The following is a 15,210-nucleotide window of genomic DNA, read 5'->3' on the forward strand; positions in this document are numbered from 1 at the left end:
AGTGTAACAAATTGACCAGTCAATCAAATCGAACCCATTGGGAGTCGGATTAATGGAACTTAAAAATGGATTAGACTGAATTTTTTTAATACAAATCAATCAACACTAAATCAAACTTTATTATAATAAAAAGCAAGGCTGCTGATAGGTTTTTGAACTGGACAAATCAATAACTCTTGTTCATTACATACCATCAAAAAAATTATGCAATACTTACCAAATACTTACCTCAATATATAACCAGGGATGTCGATATGGCCAATTGGCTACCCAAAGCGTGGTCCCTAATTTCTGCAGATATTTGTGTGGACAAAAATTAATAAAATATATCGAGCCAAGAGGCCACTTGTTAATAATATGCAACTCATCTGGTCCTAAAACTCTTCACTCAAAACGCAAGTGGAAGTAGATGTTTCGTGTCAGGGACAGGCTTGTGAACTGGAGAGGCAAATTGCATGCATGTGGGTCTGGGTCTGGGTCTGGGTCTGGGTCTGGGTCTGGGTCTGTGTCTGATCCAATTACTGTTTAATTTAAGCTTCAATGCATGCATACGTGAACGTAGGTAGGGTCATAAGATAGCCGAATTCGAATCCGAGAAAACACAAGTTGTTCCGCCACTGGCTTGTTTTTGGACCAAATTCATCAAGTAAACGTGGCTGATAAAGTTGAGGGATAGCTATAGAATTTTAGGGTTATCTAAGGTTTAAAAGTTGGTATGAACTTCACTTTCGATGGCAGCCAATGTTGTTTAGAATTTAGCTACTGTCCAAAAGGGTCCTAGTTTCGTGGAATTGACGAATTGAATTCTAGGAGGATGACTCGTCAAAGGTACAATTATGAGGAGCAGTGTTGGATATGATGTGAAACTCACTGTTGTTAGGTGAGTTGATCTGTTGATTAAGAGTTTACTAATCATGGCTACATCCTGCTTACAAATGAATTCAAAGAAAGGTCTCAACTCTCTAGCCCCTCCACATCCCATGCACGGGGTAGGATATCTAACATTTTTGCTATGCTATTTCTAATTAATCTAAATAAAGAGAATTCATTTAAAATTCGACCACCTTCATGTAAAATCAATAAAGTATATAAAATAGTATGCGATACTGTCCACTGTGACTTCTTAAAATCAACTTTTGAATCAAGTCAAAGAAAGAACAGCGAAAAAAACTGTCGGGGGTGCAGAGATTGAGGGTCATATATATAGAGAGTTAACGACTTTTTCCCACCCAAATAATGGTTTAATGACACTTTTTCATCCACAAACTTTTAAAACACTAATTTATTATTCAAATTTATATTCTGATGACTAATAAAGAGCAATCTCAATCCAAATTGTTAGCACTTTTAAGAGAGAATGCTGATGAGTCTTTTGGTAGTAAAATGTTGAATTTTTTATGGTTGAGATTAATCGGAATTTGACTTAAAAGAGACAGTTGCACAAACCTTAATCGCTCGATTACCGACGATTGGCAAGGTCGATGGAAGTAGGGTTTGAAGGTTTTGATGAGTGATGGTCGGAGAAGAGAATGGTATTAGTATGTGGTCGCAACAATACCGGAATAAAAAACAGAATATAAATTTAGGTAGTAAAATAGTATTTTAAAAGTTTGTTTGTGAAAAAATATCATTAAACCTTTATTTGGGTGGAAAAAAAAAATATATATATATATAAGTAAAAACAATTTTAAGAAAGTTTGCATGAAAAAGACTCGGAATAAGATCACCACGGTGTTGGACATTTTATGCAAACCTTTCACATTTACGAGGAAAGTGAAACGCTAGATTATCTAGACCATCCAACTAGCATAGCATTTCCAATCATCTAATGATATGGGAGGCATATCGGGACCCCAATATTACAGTATTCCTAGTGGGGGAAGGGAAGCATTAAAGGCATTTTCTTACCTATTTAGTGGGCGTCAGTTTCCTAGTTGCATGGGAAGTAAGTAAACTCTAATGCCTCTACTTTCGCTCTGACTTTAAATTATTCATGAACAACAGTTTCTATCATGTCAACTTCAATCATCGTACTCGGTCGAATTGAGAACAATATGATTAACTTTCTCCCGTTTTAGATTTAAAAAAAAAAAAAAGTGAAATATATATTGTTAAAATTTGAGGTGGGCTTAACTCCCCATCCAATAAGGTCTTGTTGAATGGGAGGATTACCCCCTCTTATAAACCAATAGACTTAAGTGTGCCTAGTCGATGTGGGACTCTAACACTCCCCCTTACGGTCAAGCCCATATGTTGGGTCATGCCTGTTATTGGAGGTAGTTGTTGGCTCTAACTTCTCACCCGCTGGTCAAGCGCTCAGCTCAACTAAGCCTGGGCTCTGATACCATGTTAGAATTTGAGGTCAGCCTAACTCTTCACCCAATAAGGCCTTGTTAAATGGGAGAATTATCCCCTCTTATAACCAAATAGGCTTGAGCGTGCCTAGTCGACGTTAGACTCCAACATATATATATCTTCTTATTGCAAGTATTGATTAATAAATTTGATTTTCTTTCAACTCTGTTTATATTACTTAATTAATTAATCATAATTGATCAGTGAATTTTAAGTTGAAGACTGCTAAGGCACTAAAATTTTTCTATATATACTTCTTTCTAAATTGGAATGGAGGGCTACATTGCCTTCACCTGACATAATATATAAGAAATGTTAATGTGGTTTGTCATAAAATTCTCAATAAAATGTATATAAATTGGAAAAAAAAAAAATACACTTTACGAATTGTATATAATTATATGATGATGTTTTTTAAAATGGATTGAACATGCCGCGTGATCATAGTGAGAAAATGTTAAATAGATTGGCCCCGCATATTAATAATGATGGTAATGTAGCCTGGTAGGTAGGAGAGCTGGAAACTGATTTCTTTCAAGATTTTACAAGAACATTTGTTAAAGATATATATCCAACGAAAAAAGTGTTAGTTCAAAAGGAGCACCAAAGTAAAAGGGGAATTGAGAAAGCACCCGCATTTAAATGCACTATGGACTGCCTACAGGCCCACGACCTCATAGCTTCCTTTGAGTGTGTTCTCTGCGGCTCTGAAACTGAGACCCACGAACACATTTTCTTTAGTTGTATCTTCTATGCATCGGTTTGAAGAGAGGCGTCTGCTAAAAACCTCCTGGAGTGGCCTCCTTTCTCATGACCATCTATTCTCTAGTGGACAATCCTTCAATTTCGACGTAGAGGCAACTTTAGGCACCTCCTAGCACAGTTAGTCCTCTTTGCCATAATCTATTTTCTATAAAAGAAATAATTGAATGTTCAATCATGACAGCAAGACTCGACGTGTTGTCATTGATAAGATTTTCACCTTAATCTGAGATAGAGCCTATGACTTAGCCTCTAAGTAGGACATTCTTCCCTTAGAGCCCTTTCGGGCCAGCTAAACTGATTTAGTTTTATTTGTTGAGTATCCGCCTTGTATATTTGTACATTTTTTTTCTTACTTTTATAATTATTTACCTTTTCCAAAAAAAAAAAAAAAAAAAAATCATTTAATAATGCAAACTATTGCGTCACCTAGTACCATTCCTTGCATTATTTTGATTCCTTTAATTAATTAGAACTTACCTTGGTGTATAGGAATTCATGGGCAAAGTTAAATCCCACCAAATAATTTTTTGATAGAATAATACTACACCAATAACCCTCTCTCACAACCCTAATGTGGTAGCTCGCAATTGGTCAGTTCACAACGGGTCTTACATGGCTCCCGCATAGGTCCCACTAAATTAATTGAGAGTTGACCAATTACGAACTGTCACGTCAGGGTTGTGAGAAAAAGTTTGTGAGAAAGAGTTGTTGTGTTTCTCAGTCTTTAGTTAGTGGTAGGAATCTGTGAAATTTGCAAAACCTTGTGAAAATAACCATTCTTCTCTCTCTCTCTCTCTCTCTCTCTCTCTCTTTGGGTTTCTTGAATTTGAAATAATCTTCAATTTTTTTAAAGTAAAGGAAAAATGATGTTGGATAGACTCTGAATGGATTATCAAAATAAAAAATATAAATGATCTATAACATAGAGGTCAAATAGTTGAATCAAATGAAAGGACGTAAAAATTCTATATCATTTAATTAAAGAGAGCGGGTATTTGTAATACATATATGTTCTTAGATATTATGAATGTGTAGCAAACTAAATTGTGTAGTAAGCCGAATGTCAATATAAATCATCAAATATTATAAAATGTCATAAGGGTTTTTTACAAAATCTTTGATAAGAAGTTCCTATTGGGATATTGTGGCTCGTTTTTCCATTTATTTTAAAATTACATGTTGCTAAAAAAACTATTTAATAAAAAATATAATTGTAAATAGGAATAGAATTTAGGAGTTCTATTAGGAATTGAAATATAAATCCTATTAGGAAAATAATATTACATATACTATCTACAAATATAAGGGTAAGAACCAATTCAAGAATAATGTGAGAACACAGGGTATTTGATGTAAGTGTTATTAAACACTATAGGGAGAGTGTCTTAGAAACTGGGATTGTTTTCCCTCTAAGTACTAGGTTGAGCGTGGTTAAAAGCTAGAATTGTTTCTACTCTGTTAATTGTACTGAGTTTATGGTGTTGCGTACTCTTGTATATCGTGTAATGTTTTAAAACCTAGCTGGTTAAATCAGTTCAACCGAGACCCGAGCTAGATTAAAAATTTTCCTATTCACTGAAAACCCTAGAAATTAGGATGATGATCGATGAATAATTGAAGGTCGGGAGGTTGGGGGTTTTGAAGAGAAAGGGCCAGTGAGTACAATAGTGGCGACGGAGGTGATTTTTTATGAGTGAATCGACTGGAAATCAAAAAACACCTATAATGAAAACAGCCAGCTGTTGCCAACGATTGGCCAGGCCAACAAGGGTGGGTGAGATAGGTTTTGATCAGGAGATTAAGCAGAGTATTTTCATGGTGATGGGGAGGGTTGTCAACGTCGACGATGGTGAGATCTAGCCTGGGTTGTCAATGTTAGCCAAAATCAAACCAATTTCGGCCAGATTTTGGGTACATTTTTCAGAGAATTAATGGCTCAAGAGATGATTGGGATTGCTTTTAGTGTGTCGCCACCACCAACCAACTGATCGTTGGTTTGTATTTGAAGTGTGTTTGCTAATTTCAAATCTGTAAGGACTTAACTATAATTTTCAAGACTATATTTCCTGAATTTTAAACTTTTGGACACGCAATTTGACAGGTGGGTCAAACTGGTTAAACCGGTTAACCTGAGACTCGACAACTTTGTCGGTTTTCACCCCGAGTTGGTTATTAAAACATTGATATCGTGTTCATAAAACTATATTGGATTTTTCTCATCCATGGATGTAGGCGGGTTATGCTGAACCATGTAAGTATTGTATCTCTTTATGTGATGTGATTTTAATTTTATGTTATTTTTCTTCACTGTATGTTTTCCGTTGCATGATCTCCTAACAGTTTTTCCATTATAAATGTGAGGTTGAGGCTCTCAAATTTTAATCTATATATGTTCAAAGCTAAAAGATACTTAATAATAGTCACAAATCATAATACCGAAAATTGCGAGAAGTGTAGATTTTAACAGTGGGCAATACTACATTTACAATCTATTTTCACAAACTTTCTCTCACAACTCTGACGTGACAGCTCACAATTAGTCAACTCGTAATAGGTCCTGTCTGCTTGTTATGAGTCCCGTCTGTCTAATTACAAACTGTCACGTTGAAGTTGTAAGAGAAAATTTGTAAAATTAGATTACGAGCCCATATTTAATTATTTAACTATATATATATATATAAGCTAGGATTGATGGCACCTAGAAGGTACTTTTAGGCAACTAAGTTATGAGTACTAGCTTTGTATACTCTTCTATCTTGTTCAATTTAATTAACTTCTCATAAACCGTCCCTAAATTTTCTTTTCTTCTATGATGCCACAATCCAAATTAGAATATTTTCCTTCCCCTATTTATTGTTTAACTATATATATGTCAGGATTGATGGCACCTAGAAGGTACGTGAACGCAATTATGTTATGAGTACTAGCTGTATACTCTTCTATCTTGTTCAATTTAATTAACTTCTCATAAACCGTCCCTAAATTTTCTTTTCTTCTATGATGCTATAATCCAAATTGGAATATTTTCCTTCCCCTTTAAATAATTGTATCTATCACAGTCCTTATCTCTTGCCTTTGTTCCATTCCAATAATTCAAAAAACGACATACTATCAATTGATTGGTTATAAGAAAAATTATTTTTTTGTTTTTTCTAGTAATTATTTCATTTTTGATATTGAGAATTTCGATATGCCTCTATCAAACATTTTTGTCTACTGTGCATGCATGTTAGACGAGGACCACGAAGATGACAATTGTTTGCATCTCTTCCTTTCCTAGATAAACAATTAATTGCTTATTTCCTCGCAATTTCTTATCTTATAATCTTCATCCATTTTCAGTGTGTATGGATCACCTTTACCCTATCTCTTTTGCCCTGAAATAGTGGTCTTCTGTTACCCATCCAATAATTGAAGAAATTGTGCCCCACAATTGCATTTAAATTAGGTCATATTACCCTATAAAAGGTGACATTATAAGAACCCTTCTCTCACCATCCATTCATTCAAATATATATCCTACTTCGCTACCATGGAATCTTTCACATGTTCAAATCTAAACTCTTGCCATGGCCTTGCCTCCATAGTCATTTTATTACTCTTTTCTACTACAACATGATGCTTACCAGCAAGATTACAACAATCCCAATTAAATTCAAGTATTGAATTTATTAAAAATTCATGTGGGTCAACAATGTATCCTAATATATCTTACAAGACACTCTCATCTTATGCAGGCACCATAAAAACAAATCCAAGAGAGTTGGCGAATGCAGCCCTGTCGGTGAGCCTGAAAGAAGTGCAGTCTACTTCTGCATTGGTACAAAAGTTTTCGAAAGGGCGTGACTTGAGGCCTAGAGAAGCCGGTGCCATAAGAGATTGTGTGGAGACGATAAAAGACTTAACTAGCAATGCTTTAGCCTTCATTAATAAACTCAAATACTAGTACTTTAACTTTCTGATTAAATTAATTTATGTGTATGTTTTGATCCAGTAGCTATATCTATATGAATTATATATTAATGCATGTAGCGCAATGCTTCTTTAATTTAATTGTTTAATGATTTCTTGAAATGCCTCATTTGAAAGCAAATTAATGAAATGCATGGTGTGCATGGGAAAAGAAAGAAAAACTTTTTTGTAAACATCCTTCTTAATTTAACATAATTTATTTTCTGTTTTGGAATCGTTTAGACATTTGACAAGCCTTTTGCCATCAATAGCTATCGTTTGCTGGAGCCCATCGTTTTTAGTTGATTGCTTTATTTGTCTAATTGTTCAATATGCACATCTGACATTTGCTGGAGTTATCTACTATTCAAATTCACATGAACGAGAAATAAAATTAACCATCTTAGGCGCCTGATGGTAAAAATGTAAAAGAAGATTCTATAAACTTTTGAGTTTGTGTCCTCGCAGACTTTAATAGAGGTGACCACTGAAGGGTTTATCGGTCGTAAGATTAGTTTATGTGCATGCAAACTGGTACAAACATTCTCGATCAACAAAAAAAAAATCGAATCAAATCAAATTGGAGAACTTTTTTAGTGAAATTTCCAGAATATATGCAGCAAGAAACTTATATTTTGTATAAATTCTATTACAATGGAGTACACACACACACATTATACAATTACAAAGCAACCTCACTATAGCTTCTACATACTAATTCTGAGGTCTGAAAACCTCTTACATTTTTTCTTGCAGCAACCATGGCATGTCAAGCGGCGGCTTGGCCAACCGCAGCAGCCGAGATTTTAATAAGAAATATACATAAATATATCTTTTTTTTTTTATATAATTATTAAGCATGAACAGAAGCATAACTATTGATCAAAGACAAGGCATTGCTAGTCATGTGAGCAATGTTCACAATTCGGCTTCTCACCATTTTCCCATTCACTGTATTACCTTCAAAGCCATCTCTGCAAGTGGTTTCGTCAGTCAAAGCAGCACTAACCCAAGTCTGTATATCACTCATCATAATCTCAAAATTAGAAGCATTTATCTGACCCATCTCACCAATAGACCTCCTGATCTCATCAACTGAATCACTCAGCTCCTCTAGGCAATCTTGTATGGCTTCCACCTCTCTAGGGTTCATCCCGGAGCCTTTCGACAGCTTTAACATGACGGCCGACGTTGATTTAGCCGTTGCAAGAGTCACGTTAAGGGCTACATGGGCAAGGAGCTTAGGACTAGTTTGGATTAAGCTGGCATGCCCAGCAAGCGTCGTATAGCAAAGTCTGGGATAAGTTGTAGAGCTACAAGATGTTTTAATGAACCCTGTGCTATCGCTTTTAGGAGGCACGGGGTAGAATCGAGTATCGGCTGAGCTTGAGTTTATGAGTGAAGTAATGGCTAGCAGAATGAGAAAAGAGTTGAGCAAGTGTTTTGCAATTGAACCTTCCATATCTGTGCTTAATTCTGTAAGTAATCTCTGAAGTTGGGAGGTAATGAAGTGATGAAAGTAGAGGAGAAAGGGTGCCCAATTTATAGGGGGAAAAAGTTGATATCCAAAGAATGGAACCTACCAAATGTCAAGCTCAAAAAGCATGTGTTAATCCCTTTAAAGATATAGAGATTTTAATATAGGCAAGTTGCAAGTATAAACATAATTTAGTTTACCTCCTTTTGAGTAAGCTACTTCTGGGCAGGCGACATCTCAAATATTGTAGATACCTCGAAGTTGATGTTATCATTAATTTTTATTTTCATATATATTCATACGTAAATATTTTGAAATTTTTAAAGCGTGGTTTATGATTGAAAAACAATTACTACTTTTAACATAATACAAAACTAAAACTAAGATGAATCACCAATCCTTAGTTTATATGTTAAAATTTTTAAAATATTTGCTTCTCATAATTAATATGATATATTCAATTATTCTAATGGTTCATTCTATTTCAAATACAGTAGTTGGATTTTTGAAAGTTTCTGTTTAATCATTTGAATTATGAGAACTTTTTAAACTTAATTGAACGTTTGATCAATAGATTGATTTTTAATTTCTTTATAAGTAAGTGCAACAAAATTGACCAGTCAATCAAATCGAACCCATTGGGAGTCGGATTAATGGAACTTAAAAATGGATTAGACCGCAATTTTTTTAATAAAAATCAATCAACACTAAATCAAACTTTATTATCATAAAAAGCAAGGCTGCTGATAGGTTTTTGACCTGAACAAATCAATAATTCTTGTTCATTACATACCATCACAAAAATTATGCAATACTTATCAAATACTTAGTTACTTACCCCACTATTGAACCAGGGATGTCGATATGGCCAATTGGCTAGCCAAAGCATGGTGTTTTTGCGTACAAGAAAAGGAGTAGTTGGGAGTAGTTGGGATAATATCGTCCCTACCGTCTAAAGATATTTGTGTGGACAAAAATTAATAAAACATCTCGAGCCAAGAGGCCACTTGTTAATAATATGCATGAAAAAATAACTCATCTGGTCCTAAAACTCTTCACTCAAAACGCAAGTGGAAGTAGATGTTTCGTAACAGGGACAGGCTTGTGAACTGGAGAAGCAAATTGCATGCATGTGGGTCTGGGTCTGTGTCTGATCTAATTACTGTTTAATTTAAGCTTCAATGCATGCCTACGTGAACGTAGGTAGGGTCATAAGCTAACCGATTTCGAATCCGAGAAAACACAAGTTGTTGCGCCACTGGCTTGTTTTTGGACCAAGTTTATCAAGTAAACGTGGCTGATAAAGTTGAGGGATAGCCACAGAATTTTAGGGTTATCTAAGGTTTAAAAGTTGGTATGAACTTTCACTTTCGATGGCAGCCAATGTTGTTTAGAGTTTAGCTACTGTCCAAAAGGATTCCTAGTTTCGTGGAATTGACGGATTGAATTCTAGGAGGATGGCTTGGCAGAGGAGCAGTGTTGGATATATGATGTGAAACTCACTGCTGTTAGGTGAGTTGAACAGTTGATTAAGAGTTTACTAATCAACTGTTCAACATCCTGCTCACAAATGAGTTCAAAGAAAGGTCTCAACTCTCTAGCCCCTCCACATCCCATCCACGGGGCGGGATATCAAACATTTTTGTCATGCTATTTCTAATTAATCTAAATAAAGAGAATTCGTTTAAAATTCAACCACGTTCATATAAAATCAATAAAATATATAAAAATTAAAGTACGTGATACTGTCCACTATGACTTCTTAAAATTAACTTTTGAATCAAGTCAAAGAAAGAATAACAAAAAAATTGTCGGGGTTGCAGAGATTAAGGGTCATATGTAAGTAAAAACAATTTTAAGAAAGTATGCATGAAAAAGACTCAGGAATAAGATCACCACGGTGTTGGACATTTTATACAAACCTTTCATATTTGTGAGGAAAGTGAAACGCTAGATTATCTAGACCATCCAACTAGCATAGCATCCCCAATCATCTAATGATATGGGAGGCATATCGGGACCCCAATATTACAGTATTCCTAGTGGGGGAAGGGAAGCATTAAAGACATTTTCTTACCTATTTAGTAGGCGTCAGTTTCCTAGTTGCATGGGAAGTAAGTAAACTTTAATGCCTCAACTTTCGCTAAGACTTTAAGGGTGCGTTTGGTTCAATATTTCTATCCATATTCCCAATTTTATTCTTCAAATATTGTTTGGCACATTATTGCAGAAATATTATTATATTTTTTTAAGTATTTTTAAACCCCTTAAGTTTATTAATTTCATTAAATACCCCACAAAAAAAATTTTGAAAACTAACAAAAACACCCCCATCAACCCATACTTGTCAGATTCTGGCAACCATCGTCGGTGGTAGCCGAAATCTGTACAACGGCCTATACCACAACAACCACTAGTCGATAGTTCACCGATCTGGCCTTTTCTGGCCAGATCCACAGTAGATCTAGCCTGTGAATCTGGCTAGAAAAGGCCAGATCTGGCCGTCATTTTGACCTTTTCCAGCCATCAACGGCCATAGCAAGCCGTAGATCTGGCCTTTTCCAGCCAGATTCGTGGTGGATCTGACCGGAAAAGGCCATAACGACGCGTTACGACACAGATTGACCGGTCTATGTCGTAACGCAATTTTTCGGCCAGATTTCGGTGGTGGTGGCCGAAATCTGGCACTGCGGGTGGTGGAGGTATTTTTGCATTTTATATGTTGGGGTGTTTAATTAAATTAGTAAACCTAGGGGCTTTTTTATAAATTTTTAAATTTTACCTCGTAATACTCCTTATTCAACTATTCAATATTATTCCCAAAATCTTATCCAAAATAATAAACCAAACGGACCCTAAATTATTCATGAATATTTGTTTCTATCATGTCAACTTCAATCATCGTACTCGGTCGAATTGAGAACTGTATGATTAAGTTTCTCCCATTTTAGATTAAAAAAAAAAAAAAAAAAAGTGAAACATATATATCTTCTTATTACAAGTATTGATTAATAAATTTGATTTTCTTTCAATTGTTTATATTAGTTAACCAATTAATCATAATTGATCAATGAATTTTAAGTTGAAGACTGCTAAGGCACTAGAATTTTTCTATATATACTTATTTCTAAATTGGAATGGAGGGCTACATTGCCTTCACTTGACATAATATATAAGAAATGTTAATGTGGTTTGTCATAGAATTCTCAATAAAATGGATATAAATTGGGAAAAAAAAAAAAAAATACCCTTTATGAATTGTATATAATTATATGATTGTTGATGCTTGATTTTGACACCAACGATTCACACGTGTAAAGTGCTAAGCGGACTTAGAAATTACTCGTAATATGGAAATGTGCAACGAAAGAATAAACAAGAGACAATTTTTAAAGTGGTTCGGATGCTCAAAAGCAAATCTTACATCCACTATATTTGTATTGATGGATGATTACAGTCAAGTCGCGAGCATGGAGTTAAGTTACAATCTGGAGAGAGAATTTAAATGCAGAGATAGAGTCTGCTCTTGGAAGATTAAAAATGAACGGATCCCATAAAGGAGAAATGAGCTCTCTATTTATAGTCGAGGGATTCAAGGTAATAATCATGATTTTCCTGTCAGCTAGGTGTGGTACAATTCCTAACTTGTTTCCTATTGGCTGACCGTACAAGAGATATCCTTAAATCGCGTAGGGCTTAGGCAGGTGGACAATTCCTAGCCATTCACAAGCCAAGCTTTCACCTGCCATGCTGACGACAGCCTTTCTTCTTCTGTCCTTTTGCGACGTGGCAGCGTCTGGACAGCACAAAGCCTTCTGAACTCTAATTGGCCCTTGCTGGCGTGAGCTTATATCAGCCCTGATTTTTTTAAGCATAACAGAAGCCCCCCGGTTCTTAAGGTTTAAGGATTGAACCTTGAGAACTTCATGATTATGCCGTGACCTAACTTATCCTGAGTGACGCTTGATCGAGCTATAAGGAGGTCGCAGCATAGGTCTCTAAGAATAACACAAGCGACTTGAGGCGGCCTTCCTCCACAGGCTCAGCGACCTAGGTCGAACCCTGTTCAGTGCTAGACCAACATACTTTGGACTTCATCCGTCGCTCACGACCTGAAAATACTTAGCACATTTTTACTGAAAACAAGGGGTCACATCGTCTTGAAATTGATATATGGAGAAAAGTGTTTTACTTGAACGATTTCTTTAGATGTTATCAGTTGTGCTTGACAGCCGGTCTGGTCAATAAAGTAAACTTTATTCTGACAGATATATCTCTTGCGCAATAAGTGTCAGCCATGCGCATTAAATGCAAGTTATACTGAAACAACATTCCCTTTCAGAGTATTAAAAACAGATAAGGGCGCATTTAATATGGAGGAGATAACCGCGCCAACGCTTGGTTACTCCAATGGAGGGAAACATTGATTGGCACCCACGAAGCGTGAAGGTTACTCTTCGTGTGGATTAACGACACGTGGTCGTAATCAATGGCGAGAAATGTATCCCACCTAAACGTCGCTTGCTAGGGAAACCAATCGTCGTCTTTCCCCCTATAAAACCCCAGGTTCGCTTCAAGTTTTATCATAGAACTTACATTTTCAAAAAGAAAAGCAAAGCTCTTGCACTTGTGAAATCAGTCTATTCTTCTTCCAGTTGATGCGCACTTTTCATTACGACAGGAAGTTCGTCCCTAGTAGTCAAGAGGTGAGGAGGACTCTCCTTCATTTTCCTCTTTTATTTCTGCTAAAAGATTGACTTTATAGTAATGGTGGGTATAAACTACCTGGTAAACCTATACGATGCATGTTTCTAGATAGTGGTAAAAAAAGAAAACTTTTTTTTTTTTTGGAAGTGAAAACTTGGGGCACAGATTATTGGGAATTCATTCTCAAGGGTTTTTAGGGTTTTTCTAGGGGTTAAGGAAGGTAAATTAGGGTTTCCTTTTGCTCTTACACGTCATCGTACGGGACATTGTACGGAGACTAAGTCATCTCTACATGTCACCCATTTTTCAGACTTTAGAAGCAATGGACACTTCAAGGACCAAAGCAGCCGAGGGGACGAGCTCGTAAGCACCGGACACCTTAGTGGGTCTCGTGCAAGAGACATTATCAATGGCCACCCGAGACGTGATACAAAAAGCAGTAGACCAGTTTGCGCTTAGTGTAGATGTCTACCAACACAGGACGTGCACAACTCAGAATCCCCCAAAAAGAATGGCTGCGATCTCTAAGGCGGTCTTTAAGTGTGTGGTGTTGATACCTTTTCACCCCTTCAACAGATCAATCCTCAACCACTTCAAGGTCGCATCACTACAATTGACGCCTAATGCAGATATGATAGTGATTGCTATGTATATAGCATGTAGCGAAAATGGTCTTGGCAAGCTGATGGAGCTAGAGCTCGCATGCACTTACTATTTGAATAAGAGTAAAGATAAAGACTTTTTCTATCTCTTGAGGCGATCTTCGATCGAATGAGGAATATTTTGTTACCCCAGTAATGTCAGGGCATATGAGACAGAATTTTTCTTTTTTGCATACGATGGTGTTTGTCAATTTAGGGAGCCGAGTAGGTATTCTTTTCCTTTGATTTGTGAACTGTCCCTTTTTCTTCAGCTCCTCTTCGATAGGTGAAATTGATGAACTTTTTGTCTCCTTGGAGAAAATAAGATGACCAGGTTGACAGCTCTGATAGACTTTAACTACATTGTGACGTTCGGTCGTCTACCCGAACAGAGTCCTGACGCAAGACTGCTCGTGACTACTACCAACTTGTGAATGTATGGTTTCTTCAACCCGAAAGCATCTTTGGAACCCTTAGCCCATAAGTATCTTCACACTTAGTACTTTTTTTTGGTGAGGTGACCTCTTCGCTAACATGTTTCCATGGCGCGCAGCGACCATGCCACCTAGGGTTCCAAAGCCATCGATGAGGACTAGGAGATTCGTATTTCCCTAGGTCGACTCGATCGAGCCAGCCGAGATAACCCCCCAGTGATATCCCCATATGAGGGATACAGATTGATGTCGAAAGTTGAAAATCCATGGAGCGACTTTGAGAAGCTTCTCAGCCCATGGTTACTTGTGCTGCGAAGCAAAAAACCATGGGCCAGAAGACCAAGAAGAGGAAGTAGTTGCTTACCGAGGAGGAGTCGGAGTCCGAGCTGAAGGGCTTTGAGATGCTGTTAGAGGAATCACAACCTTACCAGGTTTTTCACTCGGGGGTGCCCCCGAGGAGTGCCCTTGGCATTTCGACAGTTCCCGAGAGCTCAGAGAGAGGAGATGGGGAGGTCACAGTTACCCAAAGGAGAGCGGGCAAGCAACGGGTCGACAAGGTGCCTGTTCCTCCGGGACCAAACCCGCATTTGCTAGATTCCATGAGGCAGCTGTCAGAGCACCTGCAACCGATGGCGTATACCTTGCTGGAATGCCAACTAGCTACGGCCTTTGAGGAGTTCGCGGCTTCTTGGCCCGCGGACCTGGTGGCCGCCGCGCTTTAGTTACAAAGTCGGGTAAAACAGTTTATTCTCGTCGAGGACTTTTTAGTATCAGTTGATTTGCTAACTTTTATGATTTTTAGAAAAAAAAAAAAAAAAAGACTAACTCTTGTTTCTTTTCTCATACAATCCCTGCTTGCCTTACATATGGCCCAACAGAA

At 36.9% G+C, this 15,210-nt stretch overlaps 1 protein-coding gene across 1 annotated transcript; it reads right to left on the reverse strand.

The window, feature by feature from the left end:
* Positions 1-7,686: 7,686 nt before the first annotated feature.
* LOC116124318 (21 kDa protein-like) lies at positions 7,687-8,637 on the reverse strand. Its single transcript, XM_031410038.1, has one exon. It carries the CDS (start codon positions 8,531-8,533, stop codon positions 7,925-7,927), a length of 609 nt encoding a protein of 202 aa, XP_031265898.1. The 5' UTR covers positions 8,534-8,637; the 3' UTR covers positions 7,687-7,924.
* Positions 8,638-15,210: the final 6,573 nt, after the last annotated feature.

Source organism: Pistacia vera, unplaced genomic scaffold (assembly GCF_008641045.1).
Source record: "Pistacia vera cultivar Batoury unplaced genomic scaffold, PisVer_v2 Contig151, whole genome shotgun sequence".
In the NCBI taxonomy this organism is placed as follows: domain Eukaryota; kingdom Viridiplantae; phylum Streptophyta; class Magnoliopsida; order Sapindales; family Anacardiaceae; genus Pistacia; species Pistacia vera.